General features: G+C 47.5%; 2 protein-coding genes across 2 annotated transcripts in view; both read left to right on the plus strand.

Moving 5' to 3' along the window:
* Positions 1 to 15,158, plus strand: part of LOC109405099 (unconventional myosin-XVIIIa) — a 1,227,991-nt gene that overhangs the window by 1,175,252 nt on the left and 37,581 nt on the right. The window lies entirely within an intron of this gene.
* On the plus strand, positions 1,551 to 6,349 carry LOC134290597 (uncharacterized). The gene is made up of 3 exons (XM_062857763.1): positions 1,551 to 5,171; positions 5,220 to 5,597; positions 5,639 to 6,349. The coding sequence occupies exons 1-3, from the start codon at positions 1,551 to 1,553 to the stop codon at positions 6,347 to 6,349; spliced, it is 4,710 nt and encodes a 1,569-aa protein (XP_062713747.1).

Raw genomic sequence — 15,158 nt, forward strand, 5'->3', positions numbered from 1 at the left:
GTGGCCACGTCGATTATGCCTGTAAAAGAGCCTCCACAGCTATTGCGGCAATGTCCCGGTTGATGTCCAATAGCTCTGCGGTGTACGCCAATAAGCGCAAGCTTCTGGCTAGTGTTGCTACGTCCATACTTAGGTATGATGGCCTGGCGTGGGGCACCGCGCTAAGTACTGAATGCTATCGACGGAAGCTGGAAAGTACTTACAGACTTATCAGCTTGAGGGTTGCGAGCGCGTACCGTACCGTGTCACACGACGCTCTCTGCATCATTACTGGTATGGTGCCTATCAGCATTCTTATCAGTGAGGACATGGAGTGCTTCGAAATGCGCGGCACAAGAGGCATACGCAGGACTGCCAGGATGGTCTCTATGGTCAAATGGCAGCGCGCGTGGGACAGTTCCACCAAAGAAGGGTGAACCCATACGTTGATACCGAAGGTAGATAGTTAGATTAATAGGCGCCATGGGGAAGTTACATTCCACCTGACACAGGTCCTGACAGTATCTACACCGTTTCAGGCATGCGGGTGTTCGCTACCGACAAGTACGCTCCGGTCGCAAATGTGCCCCACTTTCCCCTATCACGCAAGAGAAGATGAAAAACGTCAAACGCGGGAGCACCATCATCAGCAGCAAGTTGCTCACCCGCCGCCGGCACCACCATCATCGCCACTCATCGATGTAAACACGCGCTCGTGAGTGAACGCGCGCGCTGCCGCCACCGCCACCGTCGGGAACTCAGCGTCATCATCATCATCGCCGTCATCGCGCGCGGAGAGAGCCGACCGCGTGTGTTGCAGTGACACCAAATTTCCGGATTGTTCTGGAGTTTTCGAAATCTTGTCGTGCAACATTTTTGAGCGCTATAAAAGCGAACATGGACCGACGTACTGCGAAACAGTTTTTTCTGACCCGGCAAACGGTCAAGTAGTGTTTAATACCAGTGAAGTATAGTGTACTTATAAGCGTTGGCGTGGCGTAGACAACGCCAAGTTAAGTTGAATAAAGTGTTTTAAGTGAAAACACCGTGTGTTCTTTCTTGCGAGAAAGAAATTCCCGTTTGAGGCACTGTGGAGCCCCAAACATTTTGGTCCGTCCGAACCGGATTCAGTGCCTGTGGAGTGGAACCGGCCTACAGTCCCCGGTTCACCATCGACTCCTGCTGGTCATCGAGGCGACCAGTCGAGGAATCCCTGCCGGTCTGTGGACGATCGGCACCAACGGTGTCTTCTTTGCCGCCGGCAAAGACACCATCCCATCGGAGGACATCTACCGATCGACGAGTCGGTCGGTATCACCGAAGCTTTCTGCTGGTCGAGGAGCGATCAGTGGAAACGAGACCCTTCCCCTGAAGGATTTTCTGCCGGTCAGCGAGGAGATCGGCACAAGTGCGTCGTTCCTCTGGTCAACAAGGAGACCAGCCGAGGATCCCCGTCGGTCAGAGGAGATCGGCACTGTCGGTGGCAACCTGTGAGGACACCGAAGAAGAGAGCTTCGACCAACCGTCGGTCGTAACCCCCCACCCAAACGAAGTACGTGTGACGAAGAGAAATGTCGCCTCTGAATCACACACCGAAGTTGGAGAGTAAGAAAAAGGGCAAGAAGGAGGAAGAGATGGATGACGTCAAGACCCTCATCTATCACCGTGGCCAAATCAAGAGGAAGGTCACAATGATCAACCAAACCCTGGAGGAAGCAGAGGACGATCCGACGAAGATTACGCCTTCACTGCTGAAGGTCTTCGCGAAGAGGCTGGAGCTGCACTACCAGGAGTACGAAGCAGCTCACCGAGAAGTGCTGGATGCTACACCGCCGTCCAAATTCGAGGAACAGGGCGAAATGCAGATGGCTTTCGACATGCTGCATATCGAAGCGACGGATCGACTCGAGCGGCTCTCCACGAAGCTGACTACCGGTGGTGCCCCTGCAATGGCAACCGGCAACTCACAGGTCATCATCCAGCAACAACCGTTGCGAGCTCCGATTCCCAGCTTCGATGGGAAAGTGGAGAATTGGCCGAAGTTCCGAGCAATGTTTGAGGACATCGTCGTGCGCAGCAACGAATCCGACGCCATGAAGCTGCACCATCTTGACAAGGCCCTACTCGGCGAAGCGTCGGGATGGATTACAGCAAAGATGATCCAGGAGAATAACTTCCAGCAGACCTGGAAGCAGCTTCAAGACCAGTTCGAAAATCCTCGTGTGATCGTTGACACCCATCTGGCGGGTCTCTTGGAGCTGAAGCCGATTGCGAAGAGGAACCACAAAGACCTGTTGGAGCTGCTCAAGGCGGTCAACCGGCACATCGGAGGACTAGAGTACCAAGGCGTAAAGGTTGACGCGATGTCTGGTCTCTTGCTGACAAAGATCGTCACGGCCCGACTGGATGACCAGACACTTCAGCTGTGGGAGAGGACCCAGGAGCACGGTAAGCTGCCTGACTTCGACAAGACAATGCAATTCCTGCAGAACGAGTGTCAGGTGTTGGAGCGATTGCAGAACCGTCAACACCAAGCATCTACAACGAAGGAAGGAAGCTTCAGGCCATCCAACACGAAGTCTACAAGCCAGAAAGTGCACGCTGCAACCCCGACGAGCAAACCCCAGCGTTGTCTTCTGTGTAACGAGGATCATCGCCACTTCGAGTGCCCTACGTTCAACAAGTGGACCACCGCGCAACGTACAGAGAAGATAAAGGAGTTGAACCTATGCTTCAACTGCCTAAGTCCAGGACATCGATCCGCCAAGTGCCCATCCAGGAAGACTTGTGCGGAGTGCCAGCGAAGGCACCACACGCTTCTGCATGAGATCCCGAGGCCATCACCAGAGAAGCTCGCTCAACCGGTACAGCAGGCAAGCACAGCTCCAGGGAACCAACCGGCGTCGCCATCGCAGTTACCTTCTCGATCATCGTCAAACACGGCTGTTCCGAACAACCAACCGTTGGAGCAGAAGACGGTGATGCTCATGACAGCTCTGGTGAATTTGCGAGACCTCTGCAACAGGAAGGTACCCTGTCGTGTGCTTCTGAATTCGCAGATGAGCTTTATTTCACGGAGTATGGCAGATCGTCTAGCGGTACACCGGGCTCCAACGCTTGTACCAATTACGGGAGTAGGTGCAACCAGGACTTGCGCTCATGAGAAGTTGACAGTGGCAGTCGAATCCAGGTACACTGACTTCTCAACGATGGTCGAATGCTTGGTGATTCCCAAGGTGACAGGAGTCATCCCCACCACCCAGCTGGATATCTCGGAGTGGCCGATTCCGACATCTGTGTTTCTGGCTGATCCCGAGTTTAATACGCCTGGCCAAATCGATATGCTGCTTGGCGTATCCCATTTCCTCCGACTGCTCAAATTGGGAAGAATCCAGCTGCGAGAGGACTTGCCCGACCTCCAGGAGACGCAATTTGGATGGGTGGTCGCTGGTGACGTCGAGGAAGAACAGAACGATCAGCAGTGCTACGTATCCACAGCCAGCACACTCTCCGAGACCATGAAAAGGTTTTGGGAAGTCGAAGAAGTCAACGATGCTGATCAACCTACGGACCAGGAGGAATGCGAAAAGAAGTTTCTGGATACCCACTATCGAGACGTGGACGGCAGATATGTTGTGTCGCTGCCTTTCCGAGAATATCCTCCCCAGCTGAAGGACAACCGAGAGTTAACCCTGCGTCATTTCTTTTCCCTCGAAAGGCGGATGAAGAAAGATCCTGCTCTCAAACTCCAGTACAGCAAGTTCATCGACGACTACGAAGCCCTGGGACACTGCCAAGAGATCATTGAGGATTGCGATGCACCGAGGCGACCCCGGTACCACATGCCCCATCATGCGGTACTTCGTCCATCGAGCTCCAGTACAAAGCTTCGTGTGGTGTTCGATGCATCAGCCAAGGCTTCGCCATCTGACGTTGCTTTCAATCAAGCTCTTCTGGTGGGAGCAACAGTGCAGAACGACATTTTCGTCATCCTCGTTCGCTTCCGGAAGCACTTCGTTGTGTTCACGGCTGATATTTCGAAGATGTATCGACAGATCAAGGTAGTTCCAGCCCATTCGTGCTTTCAAAGGATTTTCTGGCGAGATGATCCTGCGCAACCTCTTCGGGTCGTGCAGTTGACAACGGTAACGTATGGAACAGCGTGCGCTCCATTCCTCGCGACAAGGTGTTTGTTGCAGCTGAGTATCGACGAGGCCGACTCCTTCCCCATCGCTGCGAACATCATCCGAGAAGATTGCTACGTCGACGACATCTTATCTGGAGCTGATACCGTAGCCGAAGCCATCGAATGCCAGACCCAGCTTATTGGAATGCTGAAATCCGCTGGGTTCCCTGTCCATAAGTGGAGCTCCAACTCTCCGAAGCTACTTGAATGCATCCCTGAATCAGATCGTGAGGAGTTGGTGAATCTGACTGACGGCTGCGAAGGAGTCATGAAAACTCTAGGTTTGATCTGGAGTCCGCAGCGGGATGAGTTTGCATTCATCGCTAACCATCTTGCTAACGAATCCAAACCACCGACCAAGCGATCTGTCCTTTCCGAAATCAGCAAGCTGTTTGATCCGATTGGTCTTCTGTCCTCGGTAATCATTATCGCCAAACTCATCATGCAGAGGATTTGGCTAGCAGGAGTTCCGTGGGATTCGAAACTGGAAGGCGACTTGTTACAAGAATGGTTGCAATTTCGAACTTCCCTTCAACAAGTAAGTAGCATCACAATTCCTCGGTGTGTCGTAACACCGAACTACATCGCTGTTGAGGTGCATGGCTTCTCGGATGCATCGAAACTGGCATATGGAGCAGCGGTGTATCTGCGCAGCATTTTCCCTGACGGATCCGCAAGTCTAAGCTTGCTGTGCAGCAAATCGAAGGTGGCTCCTACAAAGCAAGTTACCATTCCCCGTATGGAGCTGCTGGGAGCGTTTCTCCTGGCTCGACTGGTTTCCAAGGTCCTCGGATCGCTCGACTTGAAGGTGGACAATACCATTCTCTGGACGGACAGCCAGATAGTCCTCGCTTGGCTGAAGAAACCACTGACATCCCTTCAAGTGTTCGTCCGGAATCGTATCGGGAAAATACATGAGCTCGCCGGCCCGCTGAGTGCGCAATGGAAGTACATCTCAACGAAAGAAAATCCGGCAGACATCGTGTCACGAGGACAACTACCAGAAGCATTGCGTACCAACTATCTGTGGTGAACGGGACCCAAGTTTCTGCAGAGTGTAGAGTACGAGGCGGAGATCCCAGCAGATCTGCCTGACGATGTCATCCCGGAGATTAGAGCAACACCGATCATCGCAGCGTTGGCCATCAACCAAGATGAGCTGCCTGTGTTTTCGAAGTACAGCTCATTTCGGAAACTACAGCGTGTGACTGCTCTAGTTCAGCGATTTATTCGGAACTGCCGAATAAAGAACGCCTCACAGCGCGTTACCAGTCATCGTCCTACGATTCCAGAGTTACGAGAGTCTCTGGAACTCATCGTGAAGGTTATCCAGCATGAGAAGCTAGCGGATGAAATTCATCGCATGGAAGCCAACGAGCCGTGCAAGCGAATCTACGCGCTGCATCCTATCTACTGCAACGGAGTTCTACTAGTCGGAGGGAGACTTCAGCATTCGAACCTTCCATTCGCCAGCAAATTCAGTTCGTGTTACCAAAGCATCCGATCAACGACCTCATCATCAAGGCCTACCACGAGGAGCTAATGCACATCGGTCCCTCTGGTCTACTGGCGGCCCTTCGTCTGAAGTTTTGGCTGCTAGACGGACGATCATCCGTACGGAAGATTACGAGATCCTGTGTCCACTGTTTTCGTTCCAAACCAAAGGGGTCCAGCCAGCTAATGGGAAGCTTGCCGTCCTGTCGAGTGACCCAAGCACATCCATTCGAAAGGACTGGCATAGACTACGCAGGCCCGGTACTGGTCAAGGAGGGCCGGTACAAACCACGACTTGTGAAGGCCTACATTGCCGTATTTGTTTGCATGGCAACAAAGGCGGTTCATCTGGAGTTGGTCTCCGACATGACCTGCGAGGCCTTCTTGGCAGCATTCCACCGGTTTACCAGTCGGCGTGGCTTGAGCAAGGAAGTATATTCCGATAATGGGAGTAACTTCAAGGGTGCCAAATCGGAACTGCGCGAGCTGTATCAACTCTTCCGAAACCGCGAAACTGTTAACTACATCGAGGAGTATTGTCAACCGAAGGAAATCGCCTGGCATTTCATCCCTCCCGAAGCACCGAATTTCGGCGGCCTTTGGGAGGCTGCGGTGAAAAGTGCCAAGTACCATCTGAAGCGAACTTTGAGAGATGCCAAGCTGACTTTTGAGGAATACGCTACGGTATAACCGCAGGTGGAGGCGATCCTCAATTCTCGACTTCTTTTCTCCATGTCTGCCGACCCGTCCGATCCAGAAGTGATAACGCCTGGTCACTTTCTCGTTGGACGTCCTCTCATCGCCACCCCAGAGCCTACCTACGACGATGTACCATTGAATCGATTGTCCCGATGGCAATATTTGCAGCATCTTCGCGAGCAATTTTGGAGACAGTGGAGAAAGAATTACCTACTGAGTCTGCAACCTCGAACGAAGAATCAACGAACGAGTCCGAATATTCGTCCTGGAATGATCGTTTTGGTTGAGGAGAAAGATCTGCCATCTCAAAGCTGGAGACTTGGTAGAATAACCAACGTGTACCCTGGATCGGACAATCTTGTGCGAGCTGTCGACGTGAGGATTGGCGGAACAACATACCGACGAGCGATTTCAAAACTCCATTCTGCCGATCGAAGACAACTGCAATCCACATTGCAGTGCTTCAGATGACTTCCAGACGGGGGTGCATGTTCGCTACCGACAAGTACGCTCCGGTCGCAAATGTGCCCCACTTTTCCCTATCACGCAAGAGAAGATGAAAAACGTCAAACGCGGGAGCACCATCATCAGCAGCAAGTTGCTCACCCGCCGCCGGCACCACCATCATCGCCACTCATCGATGTAAACACGCGCTCGTGAGTGAACGCGCGCGCTGCCGCCACCGCCACCGTCGGGAACTCAGCGTCATCATCATCATCGCCGTCATCGCGCGCGGAGAGAGCCGACCGCGTGTGTTGCAGTGACACCAAATTTCCGGATTGTTCTGGAGTTTTCGAAATCTTGTCGTGCAACATTTTTGAGCGCTATAAAAGCGAACATGGACCGACGTGCTGCGAAACAGTTTTTTCTGACCCGGCAAACGGTCAAGTAGTGTTTAATACCAGTGAAGTATAGTGTACTTATAAGCGTTGGCGTGGCTTAGACAACGCCAAGTTAAGTTGAATAAAGTGTTTTAAGTGAAAACACCGTGTGTTCTTTCTTGCGAGAAAGAAATTCCCGTTTGAGGCACTGCGGAGCCCCAAACAGCGGGTTCTCCCGAATTCCCAGTGTGCAATGGTTTAGAGGAAACGGCGGAACACGTTTTGTTCCTGTGCCCGCGTTTTCGCACAATGCGTGACCGCATGCTTGCCACATGCGGGGAGGACAAAAACCCGGACAACTTGGTCCAGAGGATGTGTAGGGATGAGTTTGGCTGGAACGCCGTTACAACGACTGTCACCCATATCGTCTGGGAGCTACAGAGGAGGTAGCGCGTGGACTCGGAGAATGGCTAGTCCAGATGCAGTACAAGAGGTGGTCCAGAGGTTCGGAGTAGGCTTCGTATGTCATACCGGTGCCCTGCGGTCGAGATCGACCCTTACAGTGATTAAGTGGCCGCGGAGAGGAAGTTCCGGTAGCGGTGCTGTCATGGCGTCGGTCTACTGGGTTGGATCCGAGCCCGCGGTTGGAAAGGGGTCTTTTAGTAAAACTTATAAGATTTTCGAACACATTTTTAAAACATTATATCTCAATATGTACTCGATGAAACTTTTTCAATCTTTTTTGTGTTACTGCTTAAACCTAAGGCTTTCATATGCAGCTTCGTTTGAGGTTTTGTATTCACTACAAAAAATATGAAAAATCTGTATATGTTCAGAGTATTATTTGGAAATTTATCATATTTTGATCAATAAAAGTGCCAAGTGTTTTCAAGTTTTTTTAAACTCTCTTAATGTAATATTTTTATACAGGACCTACTAAACTACATATGAAGAGTAGGTCCTATGCATTTTTCGTACAGTTAATGCACTTTTATTGGTGGAAAACGTTTGACAGATTATATGTGCAAAATGGTTGTCCGACATTTCGCGGTAAACCATTTCGCGGTCAACCAATTCGCGGTGGACCATTTTGCGGTTTGAACCATTTCGCGGTTTTCTGTTTCGCGGTCTATACATTTTCGCGGTATACCGTTTCGTGGTATAAATCGGTTCCTAATTTTAGTTTATCTCTTAAGCACATTCACACATTGTGAGCAACTTTTCATGATACGCACGCACGCCATCGCGCACACATGTGTAACCGATGGTTTCAAGCTTCAACTCGTAACTTTATCACGAGACATCAACAATCAATTTACCCCCTTAACTGCAACCCTGTGCTATGCTTACTGAGCTACAAGAAAGTCACTCTTTCTCCCAACACCCAACCCACGGTACCACTCACTATGAGGGAGTTTGTTAACAGCGGTGTGAACTGTGGCAAAAGACACTCAGCCGCAGGAGGCAGTCATAGGTAGGGCGAGGGTCATGCACTCCCGAATACGAAATGCATGAACACGACGAATTCGGATTCGTTCGGGTGCCTTATGGAAAATTGTACGGTAGCGAGCTTGGCAAATAGCACTGTAACGATTATTCTGTCCCAACCGCTCAAGCGAGTAGAAAGTGCGCGCCGGGAATTCAAACTACGAAGTACGCATAAAGTGCGAGTACATGGTGGTGATTTTTTTTAACATGTTTTTTTGTTCTTTAATCTGTAGGGCTAGTGCGGTTAGTACTTTCTTAAAGTAAAGTTAGTAAACTTAAAACTATCCAAGTACGGTTAAAGTGAGTTAGTGTATTAGAAGCTAAAAATGTATAGAAAACCTAAAATCTATTGTTCTTAAATCTAGGGTAAAGTGACACATTAACGCCCAACACTTACCGTGCTCATCAAATTAGGATAGATCGTGAAAGAAAAAGGTAATTTCCATGCACTATTACAAATAAGCGGTTAATTGCGAAAAATAAAAAGCGGTTTGTGTGGTGGGTGTCAAAATTATGTGGCAAAATCTAATCGGCGTACATAGGTCCACGAGGGGCCTTTTTCTTTTACTTTAACAGCTTTTGTCTGGCGGAGACCATTCAAGTTGCCAGACAAAGAGACAAAAGGGACGGAAGCCTACCACGGAAGCGCCGATTGCCTTCAGAATCACCGCCATCTTGTCTGGAGGGCATAGGCCAGTAATCGCCATCTCGTTTGAAGAGCTTCGGGCCTAATCCCCTCGCTAATCCCACGATTTGGGCCAACCAGTGCCTGAATTCAGGACCATTCGACGAGTTTCAAACGACCCTCAACGTTTGCTGGAATTTCCCCATCCGGCTGGGAATTTCGCATCATCTTTCCCCCTCCTCTAAAGGAACTTCTGTGAGTTGAGGCCGGAAATCTGCGCAGTTACCCTAGACCACCTCCGGGGTTCATCGTCGCCACTAGAAATCGCCCGGTTTCGGAAAGCAGCCATCGCTAGAAATTTCCCACGTAAACCAAAACCCACGCAAAACCGCAAGTAAAATGTAAAATGTGACGTCACAATTAGAATAAGCTAAAACCCAAAAGTTTATATATTTGTAAAATTGTTAATATATGTATGTGCATGAGAAAATTGAGTTTAAAGGCATTTTAATGTGTCGAAAAATCTCACCACTGTGCTAAATTGGTCCCGTTTATCCCGAACTCGAAAGGAGTTTTCATGCCTCCCTCGCTAGAGTGATTTAGTCCGAAGATTTTTTACAGTGTGGCTTTTGAGCGAAAGGTAAACCATAAGACGCTATCCGTGGGTGTTATCCTTCAGCAGTACTTATGGATATAACCTCATTATGAGTTCCCGCTGGAGATGGATTTCTGAGTGTAGTTGAGTTGTTGTACTGATCCAGCATTCCGACCCTGTGATTACTGTATCCACTGAGCATAGTACCGGGGGGGGGTTACAAATTGGCGCCCAACAAGAAAGTAAAAAAAATTCGGTTACAGCATCTCTCTGCACCCGTGCGGGGGAGGAGAAAACAGTGTTATACTGTTTTAGGAAACTTGTTGCGTTCTTCGAACGGCAAGTGAGAGCAAGTGGGACGGTTTTGTTCCGTGCTTGCAATCAATTAGAATATCAAATTTTCAATAAGACTCTGTGTCTGAGTAGCTTTATAGGTTATCAAATTTAGCGTTATAAGGCCCCTGGGCCGTGTAAATAGTATTCATTGATTTGTTTTGTTGGCATGTTGTAGGGGTTGGAGTTGATTGTTATTTATGATTTATTTATTTATTTTTGTATGAATTTATATTATGCGTTGCGCGAAAATTTGTACGCGCAGGCGCCCACACGAAAAGAAAAATCCCCATTAAGGGCGGACGGGACGGTCGGGGAAATATCCGCCATTGCTCTGTTGCTACTAAGATGGTAATCTCAGATTCTACTTCATATTTTACAACAAAAACCTATCACTGTGTATGCTCACTTGCAGTGCATATGCTGATTGTTTTTCAGCATCTTCAGTGCGATAGAACTCGAGATTACCATCTTCAAAATCGCGAGGCAAATTGTTAGAAAGAGAGGCAAGATAGGAAAAATAACACGGCGTCCCGTTTCACCTTAAATGCATAAGAAAATGTTATAATTTTTTGCCATTTCGTTTTCCTAATAATCCGTATGAATGAATGTCATGTATAGCATTAGAAAGAAGTAATGAAAAGTATAAGTTTTGCCCAATACAATCAATCAGTAAAACTTATGATTTATATTAGATTTTTAATATCATATATTTGAAATAATTAATGCAATCTATTACTATTTATTTTGAATATACCTTCTGCTTTTTCTTCTTCCAGTTATCTTGATCAATAAAAAACACTATTTTATTAGAAACTAGCTGTCCCGGCAAACTTTGTCTTGCCAAATTATGTTGGTTTGATAATTATTAATGTCATTCCAGCACCGCACTCTAGATTGGTTTCGTTTCGATCGTGTTGATTTTCTTCCCAGGTCATGAAAAATCAGCATTTTGTCTATTTTCTTACATTTTAGTACATTTTCCTAACTTTTTTTTTTACATATAAACACAGCCACCATGAATACGATTCTAACCATGCAAGAGTCATCCTGATCGGTTCAGCCGTTCGTTAGTTTTGTTGCCTCAAAGGGACTTCAAACTCATTTTTATATATATAGATACTTAGTTTATTTGTTATTCTTAGGGGTTGCAAACTTTCACCATAATTTATTTGGAACTTTGAGGGGCCTCTTTTGGTCAGATCTCGAACGGATGTATTCCTGCGGTAAGTTGGCGACTCATCGACGTGACGCATTTGCACTAGCCCCACGATCAGATTGCTGTTTTAGTTGATCAAGCCGTTGTCGTTCCGCTGGCGAAGTCGTTTTCAAAGTCCAGGACAATTTCGCAACTAAAATAAAAAAATCAACGTTAACAGCTACAAAAACATGTCAGCAAATACACGTAAGTTCTTACCCGTCACCCCCGTTTTCGCGAGTTCCTTCATCGTTCGAGGTCATCGTGTCGACAATGGCACTGGTCCGCGGTTCTTCCTGAAATAAACTTGGCCCGCTTCTTAGGGGTCTTCTCGATAACGTCCATTTCCTCTTCTGAGTTCGCGTTTCTTGAATGGTCGATCGACTGCGGCTCCTCAACAAGTCCTGGGCCGGGAACCGGGTTTCGGTATGCTGAAATAAATTACTATGCTTATTTAGCTGCAAAAAAAAACAATATTTAACTGATTACCTGATATTTTTTTATCATAGGTGAAACGGTAATGTTCCTGGTCTTGGAACTGTGGATACGATTTTAATTCTCTTGTTTTTTGTTGGTGAAACTTCCTGCAGTAAACAAGCGCTCGATTGGCGGGAAAAATCAAACTGCAAACTTATACAAAGTATAAGCTTAGCGATATACTTTTTAGCCATTAACCAAAATACATGAAAAGTATAAGTTTTGCTTATGACAATGTTGTGTTATCATAATACATACTATTAGGTGAATTTATTATCGTTATTAGGTTCGTTGTTATGGATTATAAAAGGCGATTGTAATGAATTAAATAATTAAAATATTTTTCGTGCATACATCTCCGCCTGTAAGGAAAATCATTTCTGTGTTTTCGGCGCAGTATTCCTTGGCCAATTCGCGCACTTATTGTAGAAGACACCATAACGATTAAACATACCAGCGGAGGCCTATTAGCGATTTTGCACCTTTTTCGCTCTCTATTTTCTTGCAACGGGTAATACGTAGTTCAGAGCAGTGTTCACGGTGTTTACAGTGATTCAACGATAATTAGTGAGCCCTAGTGCCACGTAGGCCGCTTTAAAACCGTCCTGGAGTTCGATTAACGTTAATCGTGACTGAGAAGGGTTAGTACTGTTGGATAGAAGAGTGAGTCTGAATAGGGCACAGACGCTGATCTGGCCGTGGTGCGAACACTGGTTATCATTGACAAACTATAATCATCTAGAACACTCCCAAGCATGGAATCGGAGATAGAAATGAAATACCAATCCCTCTTAGTTCATCACTTGGAAAAAGAGGAGGTGGAGTTTGAGCTTCAGATTCGGACGGTTCCTTTTGAAAAAAATGAAAGTGTAGCAGTTCTTAGGAGACGTCTACGGGACACTCTCAAAAAGGAAAAGGGCCATCCAAAAGATTTAGATTTTTCCAAATGTGAAGGACGTACTATAGACGGCGAGATTGCACTAATAGATAAAACAATTAAGGAGATATGTGATTGTTTGGAAAAGAGAAGAACTTTTGAAGGAGTGAAAGTGTTATATTACGTAGTATTTGATCGCCATTCGAATATGTAATTTATGAACGATCCTTTCAATCATACACACCGCCATTCATAATCTCCCTTTCCATTCATTCGTTATCCGAGTGCGTACGAGTACGGAAGCATTAATAAACGTTACTTTGTAAAATCTACACCGAAATATTTTATTTGATGACCGAATAAAACATGGTGTCAGAAGTAGTCGTGGACTAAAAAGTATTTTCCGACGTCATTCGTATATCGTGGAAGTGTTTTTGAGGAATTGTTCGGTCCGAGCGGCGGGAAAATCATCAGCAGCAGTGATTGCGGAAAGTTGTGCGGTGAAGAGCAAACTTGTTGGATCCTGTCGTGCGCCATATTTTTTTCGCTATCGTGTCGGACTCGAGTGTTTTCCCGGAAGTGAATAAACTTGAAGAAAATGGATGCAGATCAGTTTTCGCGTTTTATGGAAATGCAAAGGCAGGCGATGCAGGCTCTGATTGGTTCAGTGAAAACCGTTCAGTTGAATCAGCCTGCGGCACCGGTTGCGGGAAGCGCAGCCGCGTCGTCTGTTCCACTGCCGCCGCCGCTAGAGTTGGAAGGTGACATGGAACAAAATTTCAATTTTTTTGAAGTGAATTGGAAGACCTATGCCAGTGCGGTCGGCATGGATGCGTGGCCGGCCGATCAGAACAAGCAAAAGACGAGCATTTTGCTATCGGTGGTTGGAAAAGACGCGTTAAAAAATACTTCAATTTCGAACTGAATCAGGCTCAGCAAAACGACCCGGAACTTGCTCTCGCGGCAATAAAGAGCAAGGTTGTGCGTGAACGGAACAAGTTTGTCGACTGGTTTGATTTTTTTTCGCTGGTGCAAGATTCCACAGAAAGTGTTGACAATTATTTGTGTCGTGTAAAATCACTCGCGAAACTGTGCAAGTTCGGTGTGCTGGAAGGGGACATGATCAGGTACAAACTTGCTACTTCGATCAAGTGGATGAAGCTTCGATCTAAGTTGATAACGACCCAAAACTTGACGGAAGCGCACGCCATGGATTTGTGCCGTGCTGAAGAAATAACTGAGAGGCATCCGGTTACAGTGGGTCAAGCAAGCGCGGAAGTGAACATGGTGAAAAGAGAAAAGATGAAGTGTAAGTTCTGTGGGGCAAAGCATGATTTCTCCAAAGGTGCTTGCCCAGCGCTGGGGAAAAGGTGCAATCATTGTGGTGGAAAAAATCACTTCGAGAAAGTGTGTAAGGCGGATCGGAAGAAGAAGCTAAAGAAGAAGCTCCGAGTGAAGCAAGTGCGCGAAGAAAGCAGCTCCGAAAGTGATTCAGCGGAGAGCAGTGATAACGACAACGATGAGTCGTCCTGCGGTGAGAGTGTGTCAATCGGAAAAATCATTGATAAATCCGGTAGTGGTGGACATGTTACCGCGGACCTGGACTTGCGGATCGGTGGGAAATGGCAGCCCGTGAAATGTGAGTTGGACACTGGTGCGAACACAAGCCTTGTGGGGAAGAATTGGTTGGAGAACATGATTGGCAAAGACAAAATCGAGCTGCAGCCATCCGCGTACCATCTCCAAGCATTCGGCGGGAACAGCATTCCGGTGATCGGGCAAGTAAAAATTCCATGTCGGAGGAAAGACCGTAAGTACAGCCTTGTTTTTCAAGTAGTCGATGTTACCCATGGACCGCTCCTCTCAGCAAATGTGTGTCGCATTCTGGGCTTTGTAAAATTCTGCAACACAGTGAATTTCACTGCACCGAAAACGGAACAAGAACTTCTGAATGTATACCGTATAAAAGCTCAGAATATCGTCAAACGACACGAGGAGGTTTTTCACGGTATCGGTAAATTCGCCGGAGCCGTGTCTTTGGAAGTTTCTGCCGACGTCACACCTTCGATCCAGCCACCTCGAAGAGTTCCAATCGCAATGAGAGAGAAGCTGAAGGAAGAACTGAAGAATCTGGAACGCGATGGGTTGATCGTGAAGGAGAACCGCCACACTGAATGGGTTAGTAATATTGTGTTGGTCAAGCGCAAGGAGCAGGAATCCGTTCGTATCTGTCTCGATCCAATACCGCTGAACGCAGCGCTCAAACGTCCCCATATGCAATTCACCACTATCGACGAAATTTTGCCCGAATTAGGGAAGGCAAAAGTGTTTTCAACGGCGGACGTTCGCAAGGGTTTCTGACATGTGCTACTGGATGAGAAGAGTA

The sequence above is a fragment of the Aedes albopictus genome, chromosome 3, assembly GCF_035046485.1.
Source record: "Aedes albopictus strain Foshan chromosome 3, AalbF5, whole genome shotgun sequence".
In the NCBI taxonomy this organism is placed as follows: domain Eukaryota; kingdom Metazoa; phylum Arthropoda; class Insecta; order Diptera; family Culicidae; genus Aedes; species Aedes albopictus.

Coding starts and splice junctions, on each gene's coding strand:
- LOC134290597 (XM_062857763.1), top strand. CDS start 1,551: ATGTCGCCTCTGAATCACACACCGAAGTTGGAGAGTAAGAAAAAGGGC. Junction 5,172..5,219: donor CACGAGGACAACTACCAGAA/GCATTGCGTACC, acceptor AAGTTTCTGCAG/AGTGTAGAGTACGAGGCGGA. Junction 5,598..5,638: donor ACTGCAACGGAGTTCTACTA/GTCGGAGGGAGA, acceptor TCCATTCGCCAG/CAAATTCAGTTCGTGTTACC.